The sequence below is a fragment of the Polistes dominula genome, unplaced genomic scaffold (genome assembly GCF_049000335.1).
Source record: "Polistes dominula isolate Pdom_NZ unplaced genomic scaffold, Pdom_raw_medaka contig_49, whole genome shotgun sequence".
In the NCBI taxonomy this organism is placed as follows: domain Eukaryota; kingdom Metazoa; phylum Arthropoda; class Insecta; order Hymenoptera; family Vespidae; genus Polistes; species Polistes dominula.
The window spans coordinates 2,555,402-2,581,406 of record NW_028300914.1 but is presented as its reverse complement, the minus strand read 5'-3'; the positions used below and the strand labels follow the sequence as shown (position 1 = coordinate 2,581,406).

Below are 26,005 nucleotides of genomic sequence, written 5' to 3'. Positions count from 1 at the left end.
TTCTTTCGTCTAGGAGTGTTTTTTTAAAACCGGATGTGGCCGCGTTTACTGCCGGTAATTGCAGAGGAGAAATACGACCGTGTGGGTCGTCTTCGTCGTCGTTCGTCGTCATCGTCGTCATCGTCGTCGTCATGGTCTTCGTCGTCTTCAACGTCCTTGTCGTCGTCGTCGTTGTTGTTGTCTTCGTTTTCATCCTTGTCGACCCGCCCAATTATTTCGGGGACAAATATCCCTCCAACCTTTAAAAAATAAAAAAAAATTTTAAAAAAAATAAAAACAGATGATTTCTTTTATCCAGAAATAATACGAAAATAAAATAATTAACAATGTATAATATTATTAAATTAATAATAATAATAATAATAATATTTTATTCTGTTGTCAATTTGGTTCATGTCAGTCAAACATAATTGTTTTAAAAAGTTTACAAATTTTTATTAATATTAATTTTTATTTAATTTTTTTTACATATAAGTTCACACACTTTTTTCTTATTTTTGTTTCGCAGTTTTAATTAATTTATTTTTTTGTATCCACCAATAATAATACACCTTGCTTTTTTATATTTTTATTATTTATTAAATATTATTTATATATATATATATATATATATATATATATATATATATATATATATATATATATATGATATTATAATATTTATATAATTATTTATTTTTATTACATTAAGTCTAGTAATTGTACGTAATGCTAATAATTGCAATTAAATTATAAATATTTCATTTATAATTTTATTTCAATTTTATATTATTATACAAATTTATTACAATTAAATTAATAAATCAATAATTATATTATTAATTTTATATTATTATATAAAATTTAACATTATATTAATTAATTTACAATATTTAATCTTATTAATTTAATTCATCCAAATTTATTCTATTTTATTAATAATAAAACAAATAATATCGTTAACTTTTATTCTTCTTACTAATAAAAAAAAAAAAATAAAAAAAAATAAAAATAAATAATGTTTTATAATTACTTTTGAAATTAAATAAAATACAATCGTAATTTTGTTTGTAATATTACGAACAATTTATCAATGTGTAAGATATTTAACGTTAAACCATAAATGTTTCTCAACAAACGTCATATTATTATTATTATGATTATTATTATGATTATTGTTGTCTTCGTTAGGATTGATAAGTGTACGTAAAAAAAAATAAAATAAAATGAGAACAACTCTACAATTTCCGGTGATTTCCGGTCATATCCGGTTTCTTCATATATTTCTCGGTCACTTTAGATCGTTGATCGTTGAAACTTTTGCCACCCAAAATTTGAAAAAAATTGGATGGCGCCCTGTAATTTCATCAACAACAACAACGTTAACTCTTCTTCTTTCTCTTTCTATTTCTAATTTGTTTTTTTTTTTATTTTTTTTTTTTATTTGTTATTGCTATTGTCTTTCTCTTTCTTATTTTCAATATAGACACACCGATGAACATCCAAAGAATTTTTGAAATATTTGTTTTCATTGACAACTATGATAATATATTTATATTTTTTTTATTTTGTTTTATATTTTCAAAATTAGTTTATAAAAAATCACAAAAGTACATATCGAACGTACATATATGCACAGGAGGTTGTATGTGAGTATATATATGTGTGTGTGTGAGAAAGAAAAAAAATATTTATTTCCGTACGACGAAAATTTATCGTGATTACATACTCGTTGGAAATATTGGTAGATATAAAAAAAAAAAAAACAAACAAACAAACAAAAAAGTGTATTGGTTGAAGTACTATGCAATAAATATATTTTACGGTTTTTTATTTCGATATTTTTGTTGTCGTTGAATGTTGGGTGGGTGGGTTGGTGAGTCAGGTGTTGAAAGATGTGATTTTATATGGTATCTTTTTTTTAATTTTTTTTTTTTTTTTCATTTCGTTACCTCGTTCATATCAATCTAAAAGAATAATTTCGAATATGACTTTAATTATTGTAACTCTTGTAACTCTTGTAACTTTTTATATTAATATTAATACTTTAATGTACACAGTCAAACATTGTCAAGGGCCCAGTAATATTTTTCAAGAATTAATTTAAGAAAAAAAAACTTGATTGTCATTTATGAAAAAAATTAACATAAAACACAAAACAAATTTAATTTTATATATACAATTTTAAATATATATATATACATATATAAAGTTATAAATAAAATAATGGCCAATATGTGTGTGGGTGTAGGTTCCGGCTATCACACACATGTTGTGTATGAGCGGCCATTAAAGTGTTAATTAACTGTGATAATTATTTAATATTTAATTTCTAATTTTACAATTTATTATTTCTTCATTTATTTTCTACTAGAAAATAAAAAGAATCATTTTTCTTTCATTTTGATATTTTTCTTTTTTTTTAAATGAATTCCCACGAAAGCAAATAAATATTTTTCGTTTATTTTCTTCTTTTCAGAGACGTATGATTTTTGGAAATGTTTTAAAACCATGTTACCATCTTTTTACCAAGAAAAAACACGTCCAATATAGGAAAGAAAAAAAAAACTAGGCGGGTGGCATTATGATCAAATAAAAAGAATAAAAAAAAAAAAAATACAAAAAACAACAACCGATGATCAATTTTCGTGATCATTAAGTGGCGCGTTTCCTAAAATATAGTTCTCTAAACACCGTTCGTTTCCTGCCGTTAAAATGGTCTCTCCCCCTCACCTCACCTCACCCCCCCGATTCTTTCTTTTTCTTTTTAATTCTTTTTTCTTTTCCTTTCTTCCTTTCGTGTTTTCATCTCTTTCTTTCTAACTTCGTATTTCCGATAGTAGTTTTGTGGTTTTAACTTTTTGAAGAACGCGTTTATAGTTTGCGATATGATGTTTAAATTTGTATTATTTTTTTTTTTTTACTAACAACACTCGACCAAAAATCGTTTTTTCTTTTTTTTTCTTTTTTTGAGCTAATTCGTCTAATCATTTTCTTCTACTAGTTGTTCATTTGTTGGTTTTGTTATTTTCAATTATATATTATTTTATCAATCGTGTAAATGGTTGCAAATTACGAGTTTTGAAATGTAATATTTTTCCTAACACAATTTCAAATATATTCGTCAATTTTTTTTTTTTTTTTATTAACAAATTAAATTTATATTTACCTACGACCATTAACAAAATTTGTTTCTAATAATTTTCATAATTTATTATTTTTCTTCAAAAATATTTAAAAAAATTAAAAAACAAAAATACCTTGTTTTTATCATTGTCAAAAATAATAAAAAAAAAAAAAAAATTAAAGAAAACGAAGAATAATAAAAAAAATAATAATAATAATAATAAATAATTAAAAGAATTAACATAAAGAAATATATTATCTATAAGAATTAAAAAAACATTTTTCTCATTTTTATGATAAAAAAAAAAAATTTAAAAAAAAAGAATAATAATAACAATAATAATGATAAAAATAATAACCAAATAAAATCATGAATAGAATGAAAAATAATAAATAATAAGTAATAAAAAAAAAAAATATGACGTATACGTAATCGAGAAAAAAAAAAGGAAAATTGTTATAAGCAAGACACATATATAACCTCGTCAAACATTTTGTCATGGCATATTACGTATATAAACCTTTAGCTTGGTTCGTATTCACGCGTGTTATTTGACTTTTTCTCTAAGCAAAAACCTGCTACAGAACAGCGAGCTTTTCTCCGTCGTGTCGTAGGACAAACAACGGGCGACAGACGACAGAAACGAAAAAGGCAACACGGTTGTATTTCTCGATTCAACAACCCCTACCACCATTACCACCACCACCATTACTAATACTACTACACCATCATAGCCATTTACGATGATTGCTTGATTTTATGTATTTATACGAAAGAGCTTTTTCTTTTTCTCTCTTCTCTCTTCTCTCTTCTCTTCTTTTCTCTCACTTTTCCGCCTATCGCTAATAATACTCACTGTTTTCAAAGTGCTTCTTCTCGCGAGAGATATCATTTCACGTTTCTTCTTCTTCTTCTTCTTTTTTTCTCTTCTTCTTCAAGAATAATTAATCAAACGTAATAATACAACAATAAAATTCAATAAAATAATAACGAAATACAAATATCACGAATATATACGTACATATACTTGTATAACGTTAAATACGTTCATAATTTATACACAAATCACTTGAAATCGATCATAATATTAATTTGAACTTTTATTTTATTTTTTAATGTTAGTAGAAATACAAATATATATTTTTCTATTTAATTTATACAATTTAGAAAGTTCAAATATAAATTTTATTTCATATATTCATACTCTCAATCAATTAACGTAGTACATAACCTTAATTGATCTATACGTACAAAATATGTATTGTAAATGCATACAAACATTGAAATTATCTTAACATTATTTATTCTTTTATTATTTTTATTTATTATTATCATTATAGAAGAATATTATATTGTCACAATATATTCTAACCTTATTTATCACAATAAAAGTAATACCATTTTGATTAGTGCAGTGATCAAGCTCAACTGATCGATTCAAATCAACTTCTATTTTCATTTATATATACATACATACATACATACATAAATACATACAGATGATTTCGAAGTATTCATGCAAAAAAAAAATGAAAAAGAAATTAAAAAAAAAACCCCAATACAACCATTAGTTACTTAAATTCCCAAGAGTATCGGAGAGATGTTAGGTTAATAATGTCGTAGTGTTAGAAGACACGTGTACACGCGTGTCCATGTAATAACAAAAGAAAGTGAGAGAGACAAAACTATAGTCAAGAAGAAGGAGAAGAAGAAGAAGAAGAAGAAGAAGGGTAGGGGGTTGGAAAAGGGCCCCTTATAGTCATAGCATTAGCTTCGCAGTTTCGCGACGACGTTTTAATATTTAATGCGATTAAACTTGTTCCGTGTGCCGCCGCCTCGCCTAATTGCCATTCCGATTAACAGCTAAGTTTTAAGTGCATTAGGCACGGCCGATTGTTATGTGTAAGTAAGTACTTACGTATATTATATACCTAACTGACTGACGATGATCATGGCAATAATAGTAAGTGCAGATGAATATATTGTGATCATTTCTTATATCAAAATTTGAGTTGTTATTATTCATCATTATTTACATTTTTTATATAACGTATGAATTATTCATTAACATTCAGAAGTATTTAATATAAAAATATATATATATATATATATATATATATATATATATATATATATATATCTCGTTCACATATTCAATTGATTTACGTAGTAAAGAAAGATTAGGATAGTAAATAATAGGTAGTATTAAAAGTAAAGAAAGTAAAGATTAACGTAGTAGTTCATTTTTGCAATTGATTTACGTAGTACATAACCTCAATTGATTTATGCGTATACAATGTATATAATATTGTAAATGCATACACACATTTAAATTATTTTCAAAATTATTTATTATTGTTATATCAGAATATTATTTTGTTTTATATATTTTTTATATTTTTTATTACAATAAAAGAATATTATAGTATAAATATAAATATATAAATATATATAAAAATAAATATAAGAGAAAATATAATATATAGTATAAATATATTACATAACCTCAATTGATCTTTAAATGTAAAATATTCATTGTAAATGCATACACATATTTAAATTATCTTTAAAATTATTTTTATTATTATTTTTTATTATGATAGAAGAATATATATATATATATATATATATATATATATATATATTGATAGTTTCTAATATCGGTCGTGAAATCGAAGTGGTGAGTCGCAATTCGGGATAAGTTGTTGGTAGGGGTTGGTAATCCATGGACTCAGCGGGTGTCTCTACTCGCCTGAGTTTCACTCCATCTTCCGTTGACAGACAAAATACCCTGCGAAATGCTTCTATACCTGTATGCATGTATATATGTATGTATGTATGCTCTCGCGTGCTCATATATACTGTGTATGTGATAGAAAGAGAAAGAGAAAACACTAACTGGATTCGTGATCTATCCTATCGAACCGTCTGTCCAATTACAACTACGAAAACTTAATTAAACGATGGTCCAATAAAAACTACCGATGAAAACTGGACTACTTGAAGAAATCTATGAATTATTATTATTATTATTATTATTACTATTATTAGAAGGAAGTATATAGTGTAACGAGTTTGGGGGATAATAATTTTCAAAATGGAAAAGAAGTTTTTGGTTACTACAAATAAAAATATTTAATTTGTAATTATAATAGTTATTAATAAATCGTAATTTTTATTTTATTTTTAAATAATTTAAAGATAAATCAATATTATAAATATAAATATAAAAATATATTAAAAAATAATTTCAAGTTAGTTTATAAAAAATAATTTATTAATTTAAATCAAACAGTTGGAAGATTTATAAAAAAAATGTAAATATATAAATAATAAATAATAAAATAAATAATAATAAAAATATGAAAATAAATAATTTAATAATTGAAATAATAATTTAAAGATAAATCAATTTTATAAATATAAAAATATATTAAATAATTTCAAGTTAATTTATAAAAATAGTTTTATAATTTTAATGTTAGATCAGTTAATAAATTCTAATTGAAATTAAATTGTAATTAGTTAATAAATACGTAATTTCTTTTTTAAATAATTTTCAAATACATTAATATTACAAATATAAAAATAATTCAATGATTTTGATCAAATAATTTGGGGGTTTATAAATAAAATCGTGATTACAATTATTTGAATATATATGTTTAATTTATTATTAGTTTTTTTTTCTTTGTTTACTGATAGACATATATATTTTTATTAATATATTATTATGATTATATTTTCTCTTCGTAAAATTTACTATGACACATTTTAATTAATTACATTTGATAAATATTATTAGCACCCTCAGAAATGAATCCTTTTCTTTGCTGATTTTCTCGGAGATTTTTTTCTCGATGTGTTTGTCTCGCAAGGTAACAAACAGAGCTAAATTGAACATTTCAAATAAAACTCATAATTTTTACAATTTAAACAATTGGTAGTAATGAAATTTGAATAAAACAAAAAAGGAAAATAAAAAAAAATGATTGAACACTTACAGCTTCGTTAACATTTCCTTGATGGAACAATTTCATTCGTTGTGCATCATTATTATGAGTTTGCGGTGAAATATTGTCAAATTGAGAATCGAAATTATTTTTCATCCATGATGAGGCCGGATATAACAATTGAGAAGTAACTTCCGTGGGTGTGCGTTTACCGTTCGTCCATCCTTGACTATATTGAAAGGTCTGACACAACACGTCAGTTGTCAGAAACGATAAAACGAGGACAATAGTTGCACCATAAACAATAGCCATTTTTCTGTAATCAATAGTCACATATATATATATATTACATTTTAATTAATATAAAATACTACAAACATATAGTTAAACATATCAATGCTAAAAATTATGACAATTATTATTAAAATATATAAAATACAAAAAATTTTATTATATATTATATATAATATTAATATACAATTTTAATGAATTATTTTGACTATAAGTTTCAAAAAAAAAATAAAATAAAATAAAATATTAATTTAAATTAATTTAAATAATAAAAAATTTATTATATTAAATAAAATATCTTATAAATATAATTAATATTAAATAAATAAATAAATATATATATATATATATATATATATATATATATATATATATATATATATATATATATATATATAATAAATAAATAATTAAATTATAATAAATATATTATAATATATAATATAAATAATATTAAATAAAAGATTGTATAAAAATCTTATAAAAATCAAATTTGTGTGTGTGTGTGCGAAATATCATAATTAAAATTTTACAAATTATGTTTATATATATGTCATATTATTTATCACGATTTTATTAAATAGTTTTAATACGATTGAGAGACGAGAGAGACGAATTGAAACGTTGAAATGAAGGTAACGAGAGTAGGGTTAATTAATCCTTTGAAAGGTAGGACAAAGTGGAACAAACGTAGGTAAATTTATTGGCATACGTCTAAATAGACTAAACGTCTTTTCAAATTGAAAATTTTGATGGTATGAGAATGGTTTAGGATGAAGGAGAAGAATATGAAAAAGGTGGTAGAGATTAAGATAGAAATGGTGATGAGTAAACCGATTCTATTAGTTATATGACACAGAGACACTCATGAACTAATTGTGAAAGACACATTGGAATAATTTAATAATCAAGACTTTTTTATTATATCATTCTTTTTCAATTAACTCGAGTTAATTCGTGTCCTTATTGACCTGCCGACTTGGTACGATCGATTTCATCTCAAGAAATAAAAAACAAAATAAAGGACAATTTATAATAGTATTTATTATATTTATTTTCATTCCTAATTTTATCTATATATATATATATGTATATTAGGTCGAGTCATAAGTAACTTCCGATGCAGTTATGTAAAATATATTTTTCGTATTTACCTATAATAAGTCACCGAAACAAACGGATTTTTGATATCATTACATAGATGAGGGATTCAGTTAATCTTCTGTCAACTTTTTTTATGTAATCAATGTTACATTTAACCGTTTTTCTTAACCACTCAAATGGATAGTAAAAAGTGCATATTCGACATGTAATGCATTAAGAATTGAAACAAGACAATAACACTAAAGTGGCAACTGAAAAAATATGCAGCGTATACAGTGCAGGACTGATAACTGATAGGACAGTCAGAAATTCCGTTTGTAAAATTCCGTTTTGGTGATACGATCTTAAAAGATGAACCGAGTGCAAGGACGTATTTCCGACTTTGACGAACCTTTTAAAGGTAATATTAAGAGCAAAATCCAATAGATACGTTGAACAATTGCAAAGAGTGCAAAAAAAAAAAAAAACTCCATTAAAGGTGTCTTGCACTTATCAGTCGCAGAAACGCCATTCTTTGTCTCTTAAAAAACGGAAGTTATTTATGACTCGACTTTTAATATATGTATATATATATTTATATGTGTGTATGCGTCGTATAGAAATATATTTTATTCTTATTTGTTTTTAATTTTATATTTTATATTTTAACTTATATTAAACAAAAGGAAAAAGAAATTATTATTAATACTATGTGTGTGTGTGTGTGTGTGTGTGTGTTATCAATATTAAAAAAAAATTTAATATATAACCGATTTTGTATACTACTACGAGACAATAGGAAGAATTTTAAACTAAACGACCATGAGCTTTAATAATAGTCAATAAATCGAAGTTGAAAACAATAGGGCAGAATACCATCACGGTTGACTTGTCAGTTCAACGATCCGATTTAGAAAAGAAAAAGATTTAAAAATGCACGACTGAACCATTTAAACGTTCAACAACTGTCAACTATTAAACAACAAAAATTGTGTTCTCCTAAATCTTTACCGACACTTTTGAAAATTGTTTCAAAACAATACAAACAAAAATATCGTAAGAAATAGATAAATTGAAATGAAATAAATGAAAAATATTGTCTTCGTTTTTAAAAAGAGTTTTGTTTCTGTTATTTTTTTTTTTTTAGTGGGGCCGAAACAAACCCTTTTTCTCCCCCGTTCGTGCTAATTTTAAAGGGTGGTGGGGGAGAGGGAGTAGGGGGACCATTAACGCTACGCGCGTCCCTGGTCATTAAGATAAGAGTAAGTGCTACTAAGTGTCCCACGGATAAGAAACGTGACCAGCATCGTCTCTGTTGCATAGAGACGAAACACATAGGGTCTTCCTTCCTTCCATTGGTCGTTTTATTCTTTCTAAAGAGAAGAAGGACGAATGGTGAAAGGGGTGAAGGTGAAAGAAAAAGAATAGAAAGAGTGATAGATATAGAAAGAGGATTAGGGTTGGTTAAGTTGGCATCTTACCTATCTGAACTATTCAAATATTTGATTGACGAGTTATCTATCTATTCATTTTTTAGCAACATTTAGAATGTTGCATCAAGTGTTTAAAATACAAAATAAAATAATAATAATAATAATAATAATAATAATAATAATAATAATAATAATAATGTGTTGCACCGTGTGTTTAAAATACAAAATAAAATAATAAAAATAATGTTACACTAATTATTTAATACAAACAAACAAAAATCTACGTGTAAATGCATTTGTACAAGTTTCAAAATAATTTCAATAGAATCGTTTAAATATTTGAAATTTTATTATTATTAATTATATAGTTTTAATATTGTTTTTGCTTGTTAATTATTTTATTAAAATATTCAATTGTATTTGTAATTAACTTCTTTAATATAATTAGGTTTAATATAATTTTATTATAATTATATAATAATTTATTATATTAATAATTATATAATTTAATAATATATTTTTTATTAATAATATAATTTTATAATTATATTATTGAATATATGTTTTACTAATAATTTAATATATTAATAATTATATAATTTAATATATTTGTTATTAATAAAATTTAGTTTCATTAAAAATTTAATTTATTTTTTTAATAAAAAAATAAAATACTTCAGAAAGATCCCTTTTCAATATAAAAAAAAATAAAAAAAAAAAAAACTATTTATAACTATTCCAAAAAATTTATATTTTTTTTTTTTTATGAATTCTATATATCTATTTAATTTCCACTGTAAAACAATATACTAAAATTTGGAAACTCGAGAAATATAATACATATTAGATAAAAATAATTAAATTATAAATTAAGCAAAGATATTATAGGGAAAATTTAGTTTGTGTGTGACCAATATTTTTGATCAATAATACATATACATATATATATATATATATATATATATATATATATATATACAGGGTATACTTTTGTAAATTTGATGAAATTAGCTGAATTAAAATCAAACGTGGTTTTCCTTCTACGTTTAACTCGTTGCATTATAGTATAGCCGATTGGGATATATACGTTCGTGTAAATCGAACGATTCTAGGAGTAGGACGAATAAGCTATTGCAATTTTAAATTACTCCTCGTTAACGCTTACGCCTGGTATCAATTACTAATGAGAAATGTCGAAATGGATTTAAGCTAACTACGATGACCTGATAAATCCTTTAAACGTGTTAGAGGGCTATCGTATTCGAACTAACGCGTATAGAAAATATATCGATATTCGATCGGTTTACCCTTCCATTATATTTTATTCTCAGCTTTTATTTTCTTTTTTTTTGTTTCTTTTCTTTTTTTATTTTTTTTGTAAAAAAAGAACTTTAATTCAATTTGTTCCAATGTAAGATTAATTTATCTTGTTCTTTATTTCTTCCTTTTATTTTATTTCATTTTATTTTAGTTTAGTTTATTTCTCACTTCGATTTATTGGCATTCAGTATTTTGAAATATATAAATAAAAATAAAACTAAAAAAGAAATAAATGGATAATAATTTAAAAAAATAATATAATAAAAATAAATAATGAATATGATAGAAATGTAAGATTAGTGATGTAAGAGAAAGATTGTAAATACTCATGTACTACAGGGCATGCAATAAAAACTTACTACTACTACTACTATAATAAAAATAAATAATTAAATAACACATAATATAACACACATTTGTTATTTATCATATAATTAATTATTTTTATTTTAATTTTTCAAAATGTAAATGGTCAGTTGTTATATTATAATAAAATTATATATATATTATTAACTTTCATTATAACTCTGATACAACTCGTATTAAAAATATTAATATATATATTTGTATTAATTAAAAAAAAAAATTTCAAAGTATCCTACTTAATAAAAATATCGTGTCATTATTATCTGAATAATTAATTGAATATAAATATATACTTACAGTGTGTTTTATTTTTTCAGTTATTGAGACAATTTCCTGTATAAGATGACCAAGTATGATCTATGTTGATCCACGAGAAGGTTTCTTCGAAAACTATGCTGTCGGTTATACCAGGACTAGCTTTTATAAGGGAAAATCCGTCCTAGTTTATCATGGTTACATATTTCTTTTTTTTTTTTTATCAACCATCTTAAATGTTTCACGCAAAATGTCTCATTCAACGGATGGATGTTGGTTATTAAAATTAGCCAGGTATTGTGATATAATTTGTAAAATCTAAGGAAAGTACAGGAATATACAAAGAAAACATCAATTGACTCATTTGAAGGACCTTACGTGCGCGTAGGTGTGTTTCATTAGTTTTCAAGGAGAAAGATTATGATACGTTTTAATAATAACTCTTCTAACTATTCGACATTTTGAAAAGGATTTCGATGTAGAAATAGAAAAAATCAAAATGTCAAGAGAGAGAGAGAGAGAGACTCATCATCAGCGATTAATTCGTTTAGGAGAATTATTTCGAAATTCCGAAATATTTTGGGGGAAAAAAAAGTAAAAAAGAAACCATCTCTTATTTTAAAACAAAATTTATTACTATTCAAATATTTATTACAGTGCACTGTGTCGTGACTCGATCGCTTGCACGAAATCGCATTACTCTTTTCCTTCGAATAATATATATGTATATATATATATATATATATATGCATGTATATTTCCTTCAAACTCGATCGAAACGTTTTATGTCGATTACAGTAAAAAAAGAAATTAAAAAATACTCCAAAATACCATCTTATTTATACAGTAATGCAGAATCCTATTATTATCTCTAATGATAAAACAGAACTCTACTATTAATATATACGATCTATCTTACAAATTAATTCCATTTTATTTCTTACAACATTATTTATAATTTCAATAACATTTAATTTTCTATTTCATTCATTAATACTTTTTCAATTTTTCCCAAAACAAAAAAACTTCTTTACCATATATGTCGATAAGTAAGTATTCTAGAATTTACTTATCGACCGAAATTTACCGACATCCATACTACGTCGATAAATTATCGATCGTATGAATTTATTTCAAATAAAAGATATTATTGATGTAAGATATAAACAGAGATGGAACGACTGTTGACATACGTAAGATGAATAACAGCGTCATCTATTACAAACATATATGAGGTTAACTCAGTAACGAAGGTCATGTGACGTACGACAGAAGCACATTTCTCGTTCTCCGTTGAACACGCACGTAAGTTAAAAGCATAACACATTCAATACGTATCTATCTATCTTTTTCTAACTTTCTTTCAACGCGTATACATATATTTATTTGAATACTCCTTTTGCATTCTTAAATATGATTACCCGCAATCGTAGTGTTGTGTCGTATAGAAAACCAAGTGTACGTATATAGATATGTATGTACATATTTGGTAGATGATTTGGTGATAATAAGATCAGTCTTCTTAGTACAATCGTGGAAGAAAAGACACACAACAAGCATCAGTTTAATTGTATCACTTTGTGTATGTATCTTTCTTCCTAATTTAAGGCTCGTTTTGTTGTTGTCGTCGTCGTCGTCGTCGTCGGTCAATGAGCTTATGCACATTTTAAAAAACAAATTTAATTTAATATGTTTTGAGATTGAATATCTAATAAATTGAATTGGTGAAGATGAATATAATGAAGAAATAAAATCATATAACTATAAATATATAATTTATCTTGTCAATTGATTTAATTATCTATCTATCTCTATCTGTCTAGTATTTATCTCTGTGATATCGTGATTAAAGATGATTATGTATGTGAATGAAAGTGTCGTAATACTGGGTGTTGTACTTTAAAAAGACATCAAAGAAAATATTTCGGGATCTTTCTTTGTCCTTAAGAAGAAAAAGATGAATAAGAAGAATTGAATTGAATTGAATTTGTGTATACCAAGATGAAGCTTTTCAACGTCAATTTTCACACACTTTGAAAGAGGTATGTGTGATGTGTTTCAAATTAAGAACAAAGAAAAATATATATATATATATATTATTATTATTAAGAAATATTAAATTAATTTAATGAAAAAAAAAATAATTAATATAGTAATAATAATAATAATAATATAAAATTTTAAACGTTTAAAAAAAAAAGTCAAATCCTTACTCGAATTTAATTCTTATTAAAAATCTTAATTTGTAAATTATCAAATCGAAATAAATTATAAATATTAATAAAAAATAAAACAACAAGATAATAATCCTAAAAGTTTTTCAATTAACCAATTTAATAGTAAAAATACAACCATGATGGGTAGTAATATCATCGAATTACGTAAATGAGTTGAAAGATTTTGACTAACGTAGTAAACAAATTTCTCTTGTTAGTTTTGAACTTTTGAAAGAAAAAAAATTAAAAAAAAAAAACTAATTTATTTTTATTGTTACTGTTCTTGTTGTTGTTGTTGTTGTTGTTGTTGAGATTCAAAACATTTTAACCTTTGCCATTAGTAAAACGCAATTAATTACTATGCAAAAAAAAAAAACAAAGAATTAATTAATTATTATTATTATTATTATTATCTTGTCGTATTTTAAGAAACACAGGAAAACTCGTTGAAATAATTTATCACTTACGCACTAACATTTATTCTTTCTGTCTCTATCTATGCTGTACGAGGATAATGATATGTGTGATAAGACACGCGTTAATGTTAAATACGAATACAAACACATACACACAACAACACACACACATATTCATATATATATAAATATAGATAAATATGTACACAATTGTCATCACGTTTTACCGAGTTACACATTCATATTAAAACATAAAATTATATTTATTTATATTAACGTTATTACTAATGTTTATAGGAATATTATATTATATACATGAGATTGTTTTTAATAATTTATTTGTACACATATATATAAATCTAGTTGTTTGTCTATTTAACAAAGTTTTCGTTTGAAACTATCTTTTACGTAATTACTCTTTGACGTAAGATGATCGATCGATATATGTATCTGCTCTACTGCTTATAAGTGTGTGTGTGTGTGTGTGTGTGTGTGTGTATGTGTGAATGTGTATTAAAATTATATATGTATGGTTATGGTTATGTATGCAAAGTAATATGATAATTATCTTAAAGATCGATTTATCTTTACTTGATAAACAATGTATAACTTTTTATCGATTTAAGATTGAAATGTGGAGATAATTTTTAAATATAATTTTAAATATTAAAAAAAAAATGTATATGTATATATATATATATATACATGTTTTATGTGATTATTAATTTTTGTTATCTTTCCAATTAACCAAATGAACTAATTTGAGTTGTAGATAAGCGAATGAACTTACGATTATTCGATTTTTTCGATATTAAGTAATGGCGCGAAAATTCAAAATCAATGATTTCAATTGAGCAATGAAAATGAATTTAAATATTATAGATATAAATTTTGAATGACAAATTACACGAGATTTGTAATAAAATTGTGAATTAATGATAACTATCTTTGAGAAAAATGATAATAGGAATTAAACAACAAAATAGGAAAAGAAAAAACAAAATGAAGGAAGTATCATTTATTTTCTTTGCTTTGGTTGAATTTCTGCTTATGCCAGAAGTTCGTATTATTGTAGAAAATAAATTAACGTAACGGCCTTCATTTAGTCATTAACATTTTTTGACACATGCAGTATATTTATATATGTGCATAATATATTTGACTTGACTTGTGTAAATATAACATTCTTCTTAGATATTTACTTGCATGTTTAATTTAAATTTTTTTTCTTTTTTTTTTTTTTTTAATTTACCTTGATAAACTTTTCACATTTTTTTTTTTTCACAAATGTCCTATTGTTCATTTTTATTTATTTATTTTTTTTTTTTTAATCGAAATAAATTTAAATTAATTTTTTGTAAAATTATTTTCAACATGTGTCGATAAAAGTTTAATTATTTATTTATTTATTTTTTATAATACAATATTTAAATATTTTTTTTTTTATTTTTATTTTAATTCAATCAAAATTCAAAATGTAAATTAAGACACAATTAAATAATCGTTTTTTTTTTTTTTGTTCTTTTTCAATCTTATCTGATATAATTAAATTCGTTGAAACATGATTTATAAGTTTTAAGCATAGATTAACATTTTTCAGACGAATTTTGGTTGAATTTTTATTAATTTGTACACGTAAAAAAAAATTAAAAAAAAAATCAAAATGTGTTATCTCTCTCCTTGTTTTACGATTATTACATTCAATGATATTACTGTTAATAAATAAATAAAATTATATATATATATACACACACACAATTATTATAATTATGTCCATATATTATGAAAATGATCTAAGTCAAAATTAATAAAAAAAAAAAAAAAAATGAGTTTATCAGTTATTACGCACAACATTATTATTAACTAAATAAATTCAATGCAATTTGAAAACGATATTATGAAAAGTAAATCGTTAGATAATGTTTGTTATTTTAATATTTGTATAGAGAATTCGTATAGTGTTAAAGTATAAATCTTGAAATATTTTGAAACAAAAGATATATTACTTAGACCATTTTCATAATTATTGGGCACAATTAACCCTTTCGCTACGGTGGGCCTCGCCGCTGAGTACCTCGTTTAGAACGGAGCGCCGTACCGAAAGTGGGAACATTAAGCGCGCGCAGTCTTTAGCATTCGGAGCCTTTTGTCTCAAAAACGACTTTGTGACATTACTTTTAGAAACAAAATGATTTGTGTTCATGGACATTTTTCCATGGATATATTTTTAATTCAACAATACAATTAATAATACACGAAGCGATACCATTTATCTTAACATTTGGTTCCATTTTTGGAGCGGGTGACTATAGTCACCCGTCGTGTGAGGGTGTCGTTTTGTGGCGGGTGACTATAGTCACCCGTCGTGTGAGGGTGTCGTTTTGTGGCGGGTGACTATAGTCACCCGTAGTAGTGAAAGGGTTAAAAAAGTGACATTTTGTTCTTAATCATTCAGAATAAGTTGCCTTGTCATAGTCTTTAACAATTCGTAATCTAATCACAATTTTACATATTCTTACGTCACACTGTTTTATTTACATGTAATACAAAGTCCAAGTATGTTATCGTAATAATTTATCCAACATCATCTGATAAGAGATCGATATAAATATTACATCGTATCTCTAAATACGTTCAGATAAATAACAATAATTATCTTTTGTTTTTTTTATCTTAAAAAAGAAAACAATAACACACATATCACATAAAATATATGTTGAAATTGATGACTCCTTGCTGCGTGTTATACAGGGTGTTCTAAAAGTAACTCTATCGAAGAAATGTAAAATAAAATGTTAAATTTATTTATACGATATTTTGTTGTTTTATTTATTTTAAATTTTTAAATGTTATGTTGTTAAAAAAGAAAAAAAGTTATATTATTTGCAAATAATTTTCTATCAAACTTATACGAGTATTGGTAAGATTAGATTAATATTAGAAGAATTTGTGCTATTTCAAAATTTAAATAAATTTATTAAGTTATATATATAAATAATATATTATATTTATATATTACATAATATAAATATAATTTATATAATTATAATTATTATATTTATATTATATATAAATATAAAATATAATAATAAATAATAACTTAATAATTTTATTATAATATATATTGTGTATATTATATATATAATAATATAATTATAAATATATAATATATATATTATTATAAATTTATTAAATAATTTACAATAACTTAAATAAACTAATAATCTCAAAATATGCAAATAAACTTTTTTTTTTTTTTTAATCAAAAATATAATTAACAATAAATTTAAATTAATTGTTTAACGTGTGTTTGTATTGCGATAGAAATGTATTTTTATTTTGTAATTTGGTAAAATGATAAAATGATAAAATGGTAAATAATAAAATGACTTTTGTAATATCCTGTAGAAAAGAATAGATAAATGGATAGATAATTAAACAGAGATAGATAGATAATACATAAATAGGAAGAAAGATAGGAAACAAACATATCAGTATATAATTATCTCCCACCAAGGTGTTTGTATACGATAAACTTGATTAAAACAAAGCATATTATTTTAATACAATAATACATTGAAAATATATCTGTTAGTATCTCGTTGATATTCAAAGACAGATCATTCTAAATTTATTTCATTCATTTTATGTTTATTTTTTTAATTTGTTTTTGTTTAATTACTAGAAAACAAATCATAATAAAACTATAATTTTTTTCATAGTCGGTTTCGTAAAACATTGACGACAAGAAATCATCAAAGGTGCCGGTGGTATTGCTGAAAATTCGTTGCTGTTGTGTTCCTGTCCTTTGTTTATTAATTATAACACATATATATGAACATTTCAAAAATGTATAGTCAAAAAGGATGAGTGGACACGTTGGTTCAAATATCGTGGAAAGTAGTCAAGTAGTTCTGAAGAGGACTTATAGTTGTGTCAAACGTACCTGCTAGTAGGTGGAGGAACACATCCATGACACAACCTACTCAATCTTCATCACGATCCGATATTAACTTGGATCAAACCACGGTATGTATTTGATTCTTTTGTATCATTTTTTCAAAGTTTTGTTATTTTTATTTCTCGAATGGATTATTACTAATCTTATTTTTTATTTATTTGGTTAATGTGGTGGCTATGTCGTTAATTGGATTATTATTTTTAATATTATTATAATTTGTTTTTTAATGTCAATTATAATTTTTGGGGATTTTTTTTTTGTTATAAATTAATTATTAATATTATTATATTAATATATTATATATATTATATTATTATATTATAGTATATTATATTATTATATTATAGTATATTATATTATTATATTATAGTATATTATATTATTATTAATATTTAATTATATATATATATATATATATATTAATCATTATATAATTTATATTATATTCTAATTATTTGTATATTAATATTATATATTTTATTTATATATTATATAGTATATATTAATATTGTATTAATTTGTATTTGTATAGTATATTAATATGTATTTAATAGTATATTAATATGTATTTAATAGTATATTATTTGGAAATAATTTATGATTATTAAAGTATTTTTAGATTTATTTTTGTCAATAGTAAATGAAATTATAAAATAAAAATTTATCGAAAATAAATTATACAATTTTGTATATACAATACAAAACTAGAGATTAAAATATTTGTACTATTTTAATTAAACTATACTATTTATATACTATAAATATAATAATACATATATATGTAATACTTTAAAAATTTTAATATAATTATATAAATAATTGTAGAATATTTTATTAATTAATAGAAAACAGAAGAATGCAAGGAAAACATTTCGAACGTGCAAAGGGTATGGACCAGTTTATTGGCTGGTGCAACAGCAGGTGGTTTAGCAAAGACAGTGATAGCACCATTAGATCGTACAAAGATCAATTTTCAAATTTCACAAAAACCATACTCGGCAAAAGCTGCTGTAGTTTTCCTTATCAATTCATTTCAAAAGGAAGGATTATTGAGTTTATGGCGAGGTAACAGTGCAACTATGGCTAGGATTGTTCCATATGCAGCTATTCAATTTACAGCTCATGAACAATGGAAGAGAATACTTCAAGTTGAAAATCCAGAAACGTAAGAATGTAGATTTAATTAATTATACACGATCAAGAGTATAATTTATTTATTTAATTAATTATTCACAAAAATTTTTTATTATTATTTTTTCAACTGTAAATTAACTAATCATTTATTATCATAAATTATTTTTTTTTTTAAACATAATTATCCATACATAATAAATAATTTATTATATTGAATAAAATTATAAATTTAAATGTTCTTTTCTTTTGTTTTTTCTTTTTTTTCAGAGCTGTACCTGTAAAAAGATTAATGGCGGGTTCTTTAGCTGGTGTTACGTCACAGGGTTTAACTTATCCCCTTGATCTCGTACGTGCACGTATGGCAGTGACATTGAAAAGTGAATATAAAACTTTAAGACAAATGATTCTAAGGATTTATAAGGATGAAGGTTTTTTAGCATTTTATCGTGGTTTTACACCAACTATGTTAGGTGTTATACCATACGCTGGAACAAGTTTCTTTACTTATGATACTCTCAAACACCTAGTTGCAGGTGAGCTTTTATTTTTTATTTTATATTAATATTTCCCAATCATCATCATCATTATTTAAATAAAATAATAATTTTAATAAATTATTATTAAAATCATCCCCTAATCGTCACACTACCCTCAAACTTTGTTCTTTTGAAAAACACTTGAAAAAGTTTACTACTTAATTATTAATTCAGAAGATTATTTACTATATATTATTAGTATACTATTATACATTATACTATACTACTATATATAGAAACATATTACTATACTATTGTATATTATACTATACTACTATATACGTAGGTTGAAACTTAAATAATGGCAACTATTTATTCACAATCGATACAAAAGAGTTACATGTTTGCACCTGTTACTGTCCTTCATAGTAGTCACCAGTGTTGTACCCGTGTAGAACCCGTTGCCAGCGATGTGGAAGGCGTAGCATACCGTCAGCAGAGCCTGTTCTGTTGATGATGCGAATGGAGCAGTCTACTGCCATGTCTCATCCAATATTACGATATGGCGTAAGGAAGCCTCTCATTCGCTCTCATAGCGTTCCAAGTGCGTCTGAGCAGCATCGTAACGCATCCATTTCTGCATTTCCGTCAATTCATACAGAACCCATCGTGGCAGTCGCTTCAGAACTGTTCCAGAGATATCACACAGGCAATAGACCGATCCATTCGCACCATCAACAGAGCAGGCTCTGCTAATAGTATACTAAGCCTTCCAAATCGCTGGCAACGGGTTCTACACGGGTACAACACTGGTGACTATTATGAAGGACAGTAACAGGTGCAAGCATGTAACTCTTTTGTATCGGTTGTGAATAAATAATTACCACTATTTAAGTTCCAACCTACGTATATTATTAATACTATTAATTACTTCTTAATATTTTATATAAAAATACTGTATTTTATTATTAAATAGAATATTCCCATTATACATCTGAAATCCCTGGAATGACAACTGCCTTGTCACTTCTTTGTGGTGCAGTAGCTGGTGTAGTAGGACAAACTAGCAGTTATCCTTTGGATATTGTAAGAAGAAGAATGCAAACTGCTGCCATAAAGAATCGTCATTATCAGACTGTTACCTCAACCATAGTTAAAATATACAAGTATGATATTTAATTATTTCATTATCATAATTCATAATTTTAGAAATTTAATGTTTGATCAACTTTTACGTTTCACAATATTGTAATAAGAACACTTGTTCTTATATTTACAGAGTTAATATTTAATATTACGAAGATTCGTTAACATTATTCAATGAAATATTTGAAACGTATTTTCTTTTCTTTTCTTTTTTTTTTTTTTAGAGAGGAAGGACTGATGGCTTTTTTCAAAGGATTAAGTATGAATTGGGTTAAGGGTCCAATAGCAGTAGGCATCAGTTTTGCAACATACGACAGGATACGTGATATTTTACGAAAAATTATTTGCGGAACAAATGTGTCAGATTAAAAATAGACATTGATTATAATAATATTAATAATAATAATAATAATAATGAAGAAGAAGAAGAAGAAGAAGAAACAGAGAGAGAGAGAGAGAGAGAAATGAAGAATTCAATCTTGCGTCAACTATTGTTGATTCGAGTACAACATTTTTAATTAAAAATTCGATCTCCTTTTGTTTCTTGAAAGGATAATAATAATCATCCTTTCAAAACTTATATAGATCATTTCATTGATCATCTATCTATCATCGATTAAGATGAACCTTTATTTTTTTTTGTTTCTTGTTAATTAAACTCGATAGAAAAATATAATGCGATATATATTCGCACTCACGTGTCGATATATAAAAGAAAATGATGATGATGATGATGAAGAATTATTAGTAAAAATTGTTAAATGTTATATATACGTACTGTTGTCTACAATGTTAAAGAAATTGTTTTAAAAAGAAAAAGAAAGAAAGAAAAAAAAAAGGAAAAATAATATCAGACATAATGACGAACATAAAAATGCATACAAACATACATACATACATACATATATATATAAATTTCGAAGTATATTTTAATTTTTGTCGGTTTTTTTTTTTTTCTTTTTTTTTTTAGATCTTTTGATAGAATTTTATATTTTTATCATTTTGTTCGTTTTTTAATCTTACTGTCATTTTGCAAATTATTTAAAAGAAAAAAAAATTAACATAAATTTATAATTAATCTCAATGACAAAAACCCACACAAACGCACGTTGATCTCCCAAATGAATAAATAATTATAGTAATTCAATATTTTAACATCATTTATATTTAAATTGTTTAAAATGCGTGCGTTAAATCTCAGGGCTTTTCAAATGTTTTTTTTTTATTTTCACACTTAACAAACTTCATTTATTCGAACCAAATATTTTCACGATCTTCATGTTATCTTGTCATTCATTATCATAAGCTCATAAACATATATTGCACTATGTACAATATTGCTGAACTAATTTTGAATTAATTTTCAATCGTTATGCAACGACAAGTTTAAGTTTTGTTCAAAACTTTCTAACAAATTTTCAAATTTATTCACACGAATAATTATTTGTATGTGTGAAATCTTTGATAAGCCCGCGTTCGTTCGTTAAATAATAATGCATGTACTTATATAAGAAATGAAGAAGAATTTTAATTCAATTTTATCGAAATATATTAAATAATATTTATATTTCGATAAAAAAAAAGAAACATTATCATATATCTTCCTTTCTTATTTCTTCTGTGTAAAGTTTTATATATTTATTATTATATTTTATATATTATTTTATATATTATATATTTATATAATATATTATATATAATATATATTATATATATATATATATAAACAGAAAATACGGGGATCATTATTGTATATAATAATTCAAGTGCAAGGTTCGTACGCTCAATTTATTGAAAAATTAGATTGTTTGACATAAAAGTATTTTTAAGAGTTGTTTTTTTTTTTTTTTTATCGCGATGAATTAATATTGTATCGTAAAAATAATTTTGACAATAACTAATAACACGATAAAATTATTAAAAAAAAAAAAAAAATAATAATAATAATAATAATCGTGTATATTTGAAACTAGCACAATTCACAAAATGCTTCGTATAGATATACATACATACATATATATATATAACGAAGGATTTACAGAGATTGTCCAATGTTAAGTAATATATATATATATTGAAATATAAAAAAAAAAAAAAAAACAGATTGAAATATTTTTTGAACAAGAAAAATATTTTCATTTGTATATTACATTTTTTATCTTTAATGTTGTCAGTCCACATTTTTAGTGAAGAAATTTTGATTAATTGTATCTGTATATAATGATGTATTTGTTGTATATTTATATAATAATTAATGTGAGAGAAAGAGAGAGAGAGAGAGAGGAAGAGACAAGATATTTCATAAATCTCTTTCTCCCTTTTTTTTTATTTATATATATATATATATACACAAGTGAGAGATAATGATATTATAATATATAAAATATATTTACTTTATTTACTGGACAACTCTAAAAGAAAACCAAAAAAAAAAAAAAACAAAATAATGTCAATTGAACGATATAGTGAAGAATATTTGAATCTTTTTCAGTGATATTTTATTATGGGGTCGTGCCTTTTTCTCTCGTAAAAATAATTGTATTTAGTTATATTTAAAGTCTTTTTTAGCAAAATATAATCTTTTATAAAAATACGTCTATTTTTTTTATTTCGTTCTTATAAGTATTATTATAATATTATGAATTATGAATGTGAATATAAATTTTGACCATAGTACAAAATGTGTGAGTGTGTGTGTGTGTGTGTGCTTTGAAGTAACTTGTTATATAATTAATATCATTTTTTATTTTTTTGCTATTTATAAACATGAGCCTAGGTACAATTATGTAATAATGAGGAAGCAATAATATTTAGAAAAAAAAAAAAAGGAAAAAAAAATGATAGTTTATTCAAATAATTCATTTTTCTTTTGAATAAATTTTAAATAAGTTAATTCACACTTCAATTAAGAATCGTTATAATGTTTAAACATATATTTATATTAACCATTCACAATTTACGGTTAACAATGAAGTAAATGTCTTTAGAAATATAAAAGTGTAAAATTCCTGATGTTTCTTTGAATATTTACATGACAATGCATAGAAAAAGGAATATTCGTTTCAAAAGTTTTCAATGCCGTATTAATATATGATTCTTTAGCGAGCAATATAAATAAACAACATTTGAACTATAATTCCTATTAAAATGGGTTATGATGTTACTTAGGTTTAGTTTCTTGGTCGTTAACATATCTTATATAAATTTCTATTTCGTCCGTACCACCAGGTGGTATTTGTGATTCATTTAAATAAGATACACCTATAGCAAGTACAGAACCGTCATGGGTAAAACTAAGTGCAGCAACACCAGCGTTATATCTGTGAAATTGACACAAACGTTTTTTGTTAAAACCATCCCATATATTAACAAAACCATCTGATCCACCAGTGGCAAAGGTATTATAAGTTGAATGAAAACTAATAGCGTTAACTGGATAAATATGTTCAACGTTATTCTCTTTTATTCGATGACATTTAAAGGCATATTTTTTCTTTTGTGCTTCAGGTGTCGTATCTAAATATTCAACTGCCACTCTACCTTCTATACTACTTAAAACGTAACCCTGACAAATCAAGAAAATAATTATTTATAAGCAACAAATATTTTATCAATTAATATAAATAATATACAACACATTTTTATTTACCTGTTCATTAGGGAATCCTTTAATACATCTTGTTTGATATTTCAAACTACTTTCTCGTCTTTGAAACATACCAGCCATATTTCTCAAATCCCAAATACACACTTTTCTTTTAGCAGTACCAACGACAAATTTATCTCCGCAAACAGATAATGCCAATACTACGTCTGGTTGTAGATAACTACCAACACAAGTAGGAGTTCTTGGATCCCAAAGTTTTACAGCAGCATCCCAACCACCGGTTAATATAGCATTTACTGCACCGCAATATTCTATTTTTCGGATAGGTTTGTCGTGTGTTCCCATAACTGATTCTGTCAAAATACTACTGAGTTTGACATTTTTCCATAGGAAACTTGTTCAAAATTATTTATAATACAGAAAATTAGAACTAAAACTCTCATTACCACTGTTACTGTTAATATCATACATCTTCAATGTGTTTCCTAAACCACCACTGTAAGCATGCACCGCATCCTGTAAACAATAGTTTGTTAATTATTCTTATAAATATAATCTTTTTATTTATAATATTGATACATTACCTGAAATGCCACATCCAAAACCGGTAAATCATGGTTATATTTTAACCTCATACTATTTGCATGTATATCATATAATCGAACTGTACTGTCCCATGATGAAACAAGTAAAAATTGTGTTGAATTTGGACCAAATTCAACTGCAGAAATTGCATCATTTGGAGGTGTTTTTATTTTCAATTCTGTTCGTGTTTCCATGGTTTTTTATTTTTTTATCGTTAAAGAGGTTAGATTAGTTTACAAATGAATAAATGTGATACAACTAAACTGTATTATAATACACAAAGTTATTGACACTGAAAAAGAATTATTTATTTAATTCAAAACTTTATAGAAATATTAATCAATCGTTATGTGTAAACAAAACTTCTATAAAACAAGGATTAAATTTAAGTAAGAGAATAGCGGTTTTCTATTTTTAATTTTTTTTTAAATTATTGGCTAGATGCACGCTTTTCCGATAACTTCACTTTTCTAGTAAAATTTTGTATTAAAATCATTGTGACATTAGAAGAATAAAGTTGGCAATATAACCACTAGCGTCACACAGCGGATACTTTTCATATTGCAATGACTACAAACGCGGGAATTTCAAATCTTCCAAAAGAAAGCAGACTTGGTTCATATTTAAAAAAAATGGAGAATTAAAATAAAAAGAAAA

The 26,005-nt window shown here is 24.3% G+C and overlaps 3 protein-coding genes across 3 annotated transcripts; 1 reads left to right on the top strand and 2 right to left on the bottom strand.

Moving 5' to 3' along the window:
• Positions 1 to 6,753: 6,753 nt before the first annotated feature.
• Positions 6,754 to 12,007, bottom strand: Crz (corazonin). Its single transcript, XM_015321727.2, has 3 exons — positions 11,850 to 12,007; positions 7,111 to 7,375; positions 6,754 to 6,997 (listed from the first exon to the last, which is right to left on the bottom strand). Exons 2-3 carry the CDS (start codon positions 7,369 to 7,371, stop codon positions 6,917 to 6,919), a joined length of 342 nt encoding a protein of 113 aa, XP_015177213.2. The 5' UTR covers positions 7,372 to 7,375; positions 11,850 to 12,007; the 3' UTR covers positions 6,754 to 6,916.
• Positions 12,008 to 13,010: 1,003 nt separating this feature from the next.
• Positions 13,011 to 23,749, top strand: DPCoAC (dephosphocoenzyme A carrier). The gene is made up of 6 exons (XM_015321907.2): positions 13,011 to 13,112; positions 18,162 to 18,468; positions 19,246 to 19,565; positions 19,802 to 20,067; positions 20,987 to 21,176; positions 21,381 to 23,749. The coding sequence occupies exons 2-6, from the start codon at positions 18,412 to 18,414 to the stop codon at positions 21,523 to 21,525; spliced, it is 978 nt and encodes a 325-aa protein (XP_015177393.1). The 5' UTR covers positions 13,011 to 13,112; positions 18,162 to 18,411; the 3' UTR covers positions 21,526 to 23,749.
• On the bottom strand, positions 22,989 to 25,791 carry Bub3 (mitotic checkpoint protein Bub3). The gene is made up of 4 exons (XM_015321904.2): positions 25,348 to 25,791; positions 25,210 to 25,279; positions 24,806 to 25,116; positions 22,989 to 24,721 (listed from the first exon to the last, which is right to left on the bottom strand). The coding sequence occupies exons 1-4, from the start codon at positions 25,540 to 25,542 to the stop codon at positions 24,317 to 24,319; spliced, it is 981 nt and encodes a 326-aa protein (XP_015177390.1). The 5' UTR covers positions 25,543 to 25,791; the 3' UTR covers positions 22,989 to 24,316.
• Between the last annotated feature and the right edge of the window lie 214 nt (positions 25,792 to 26,005).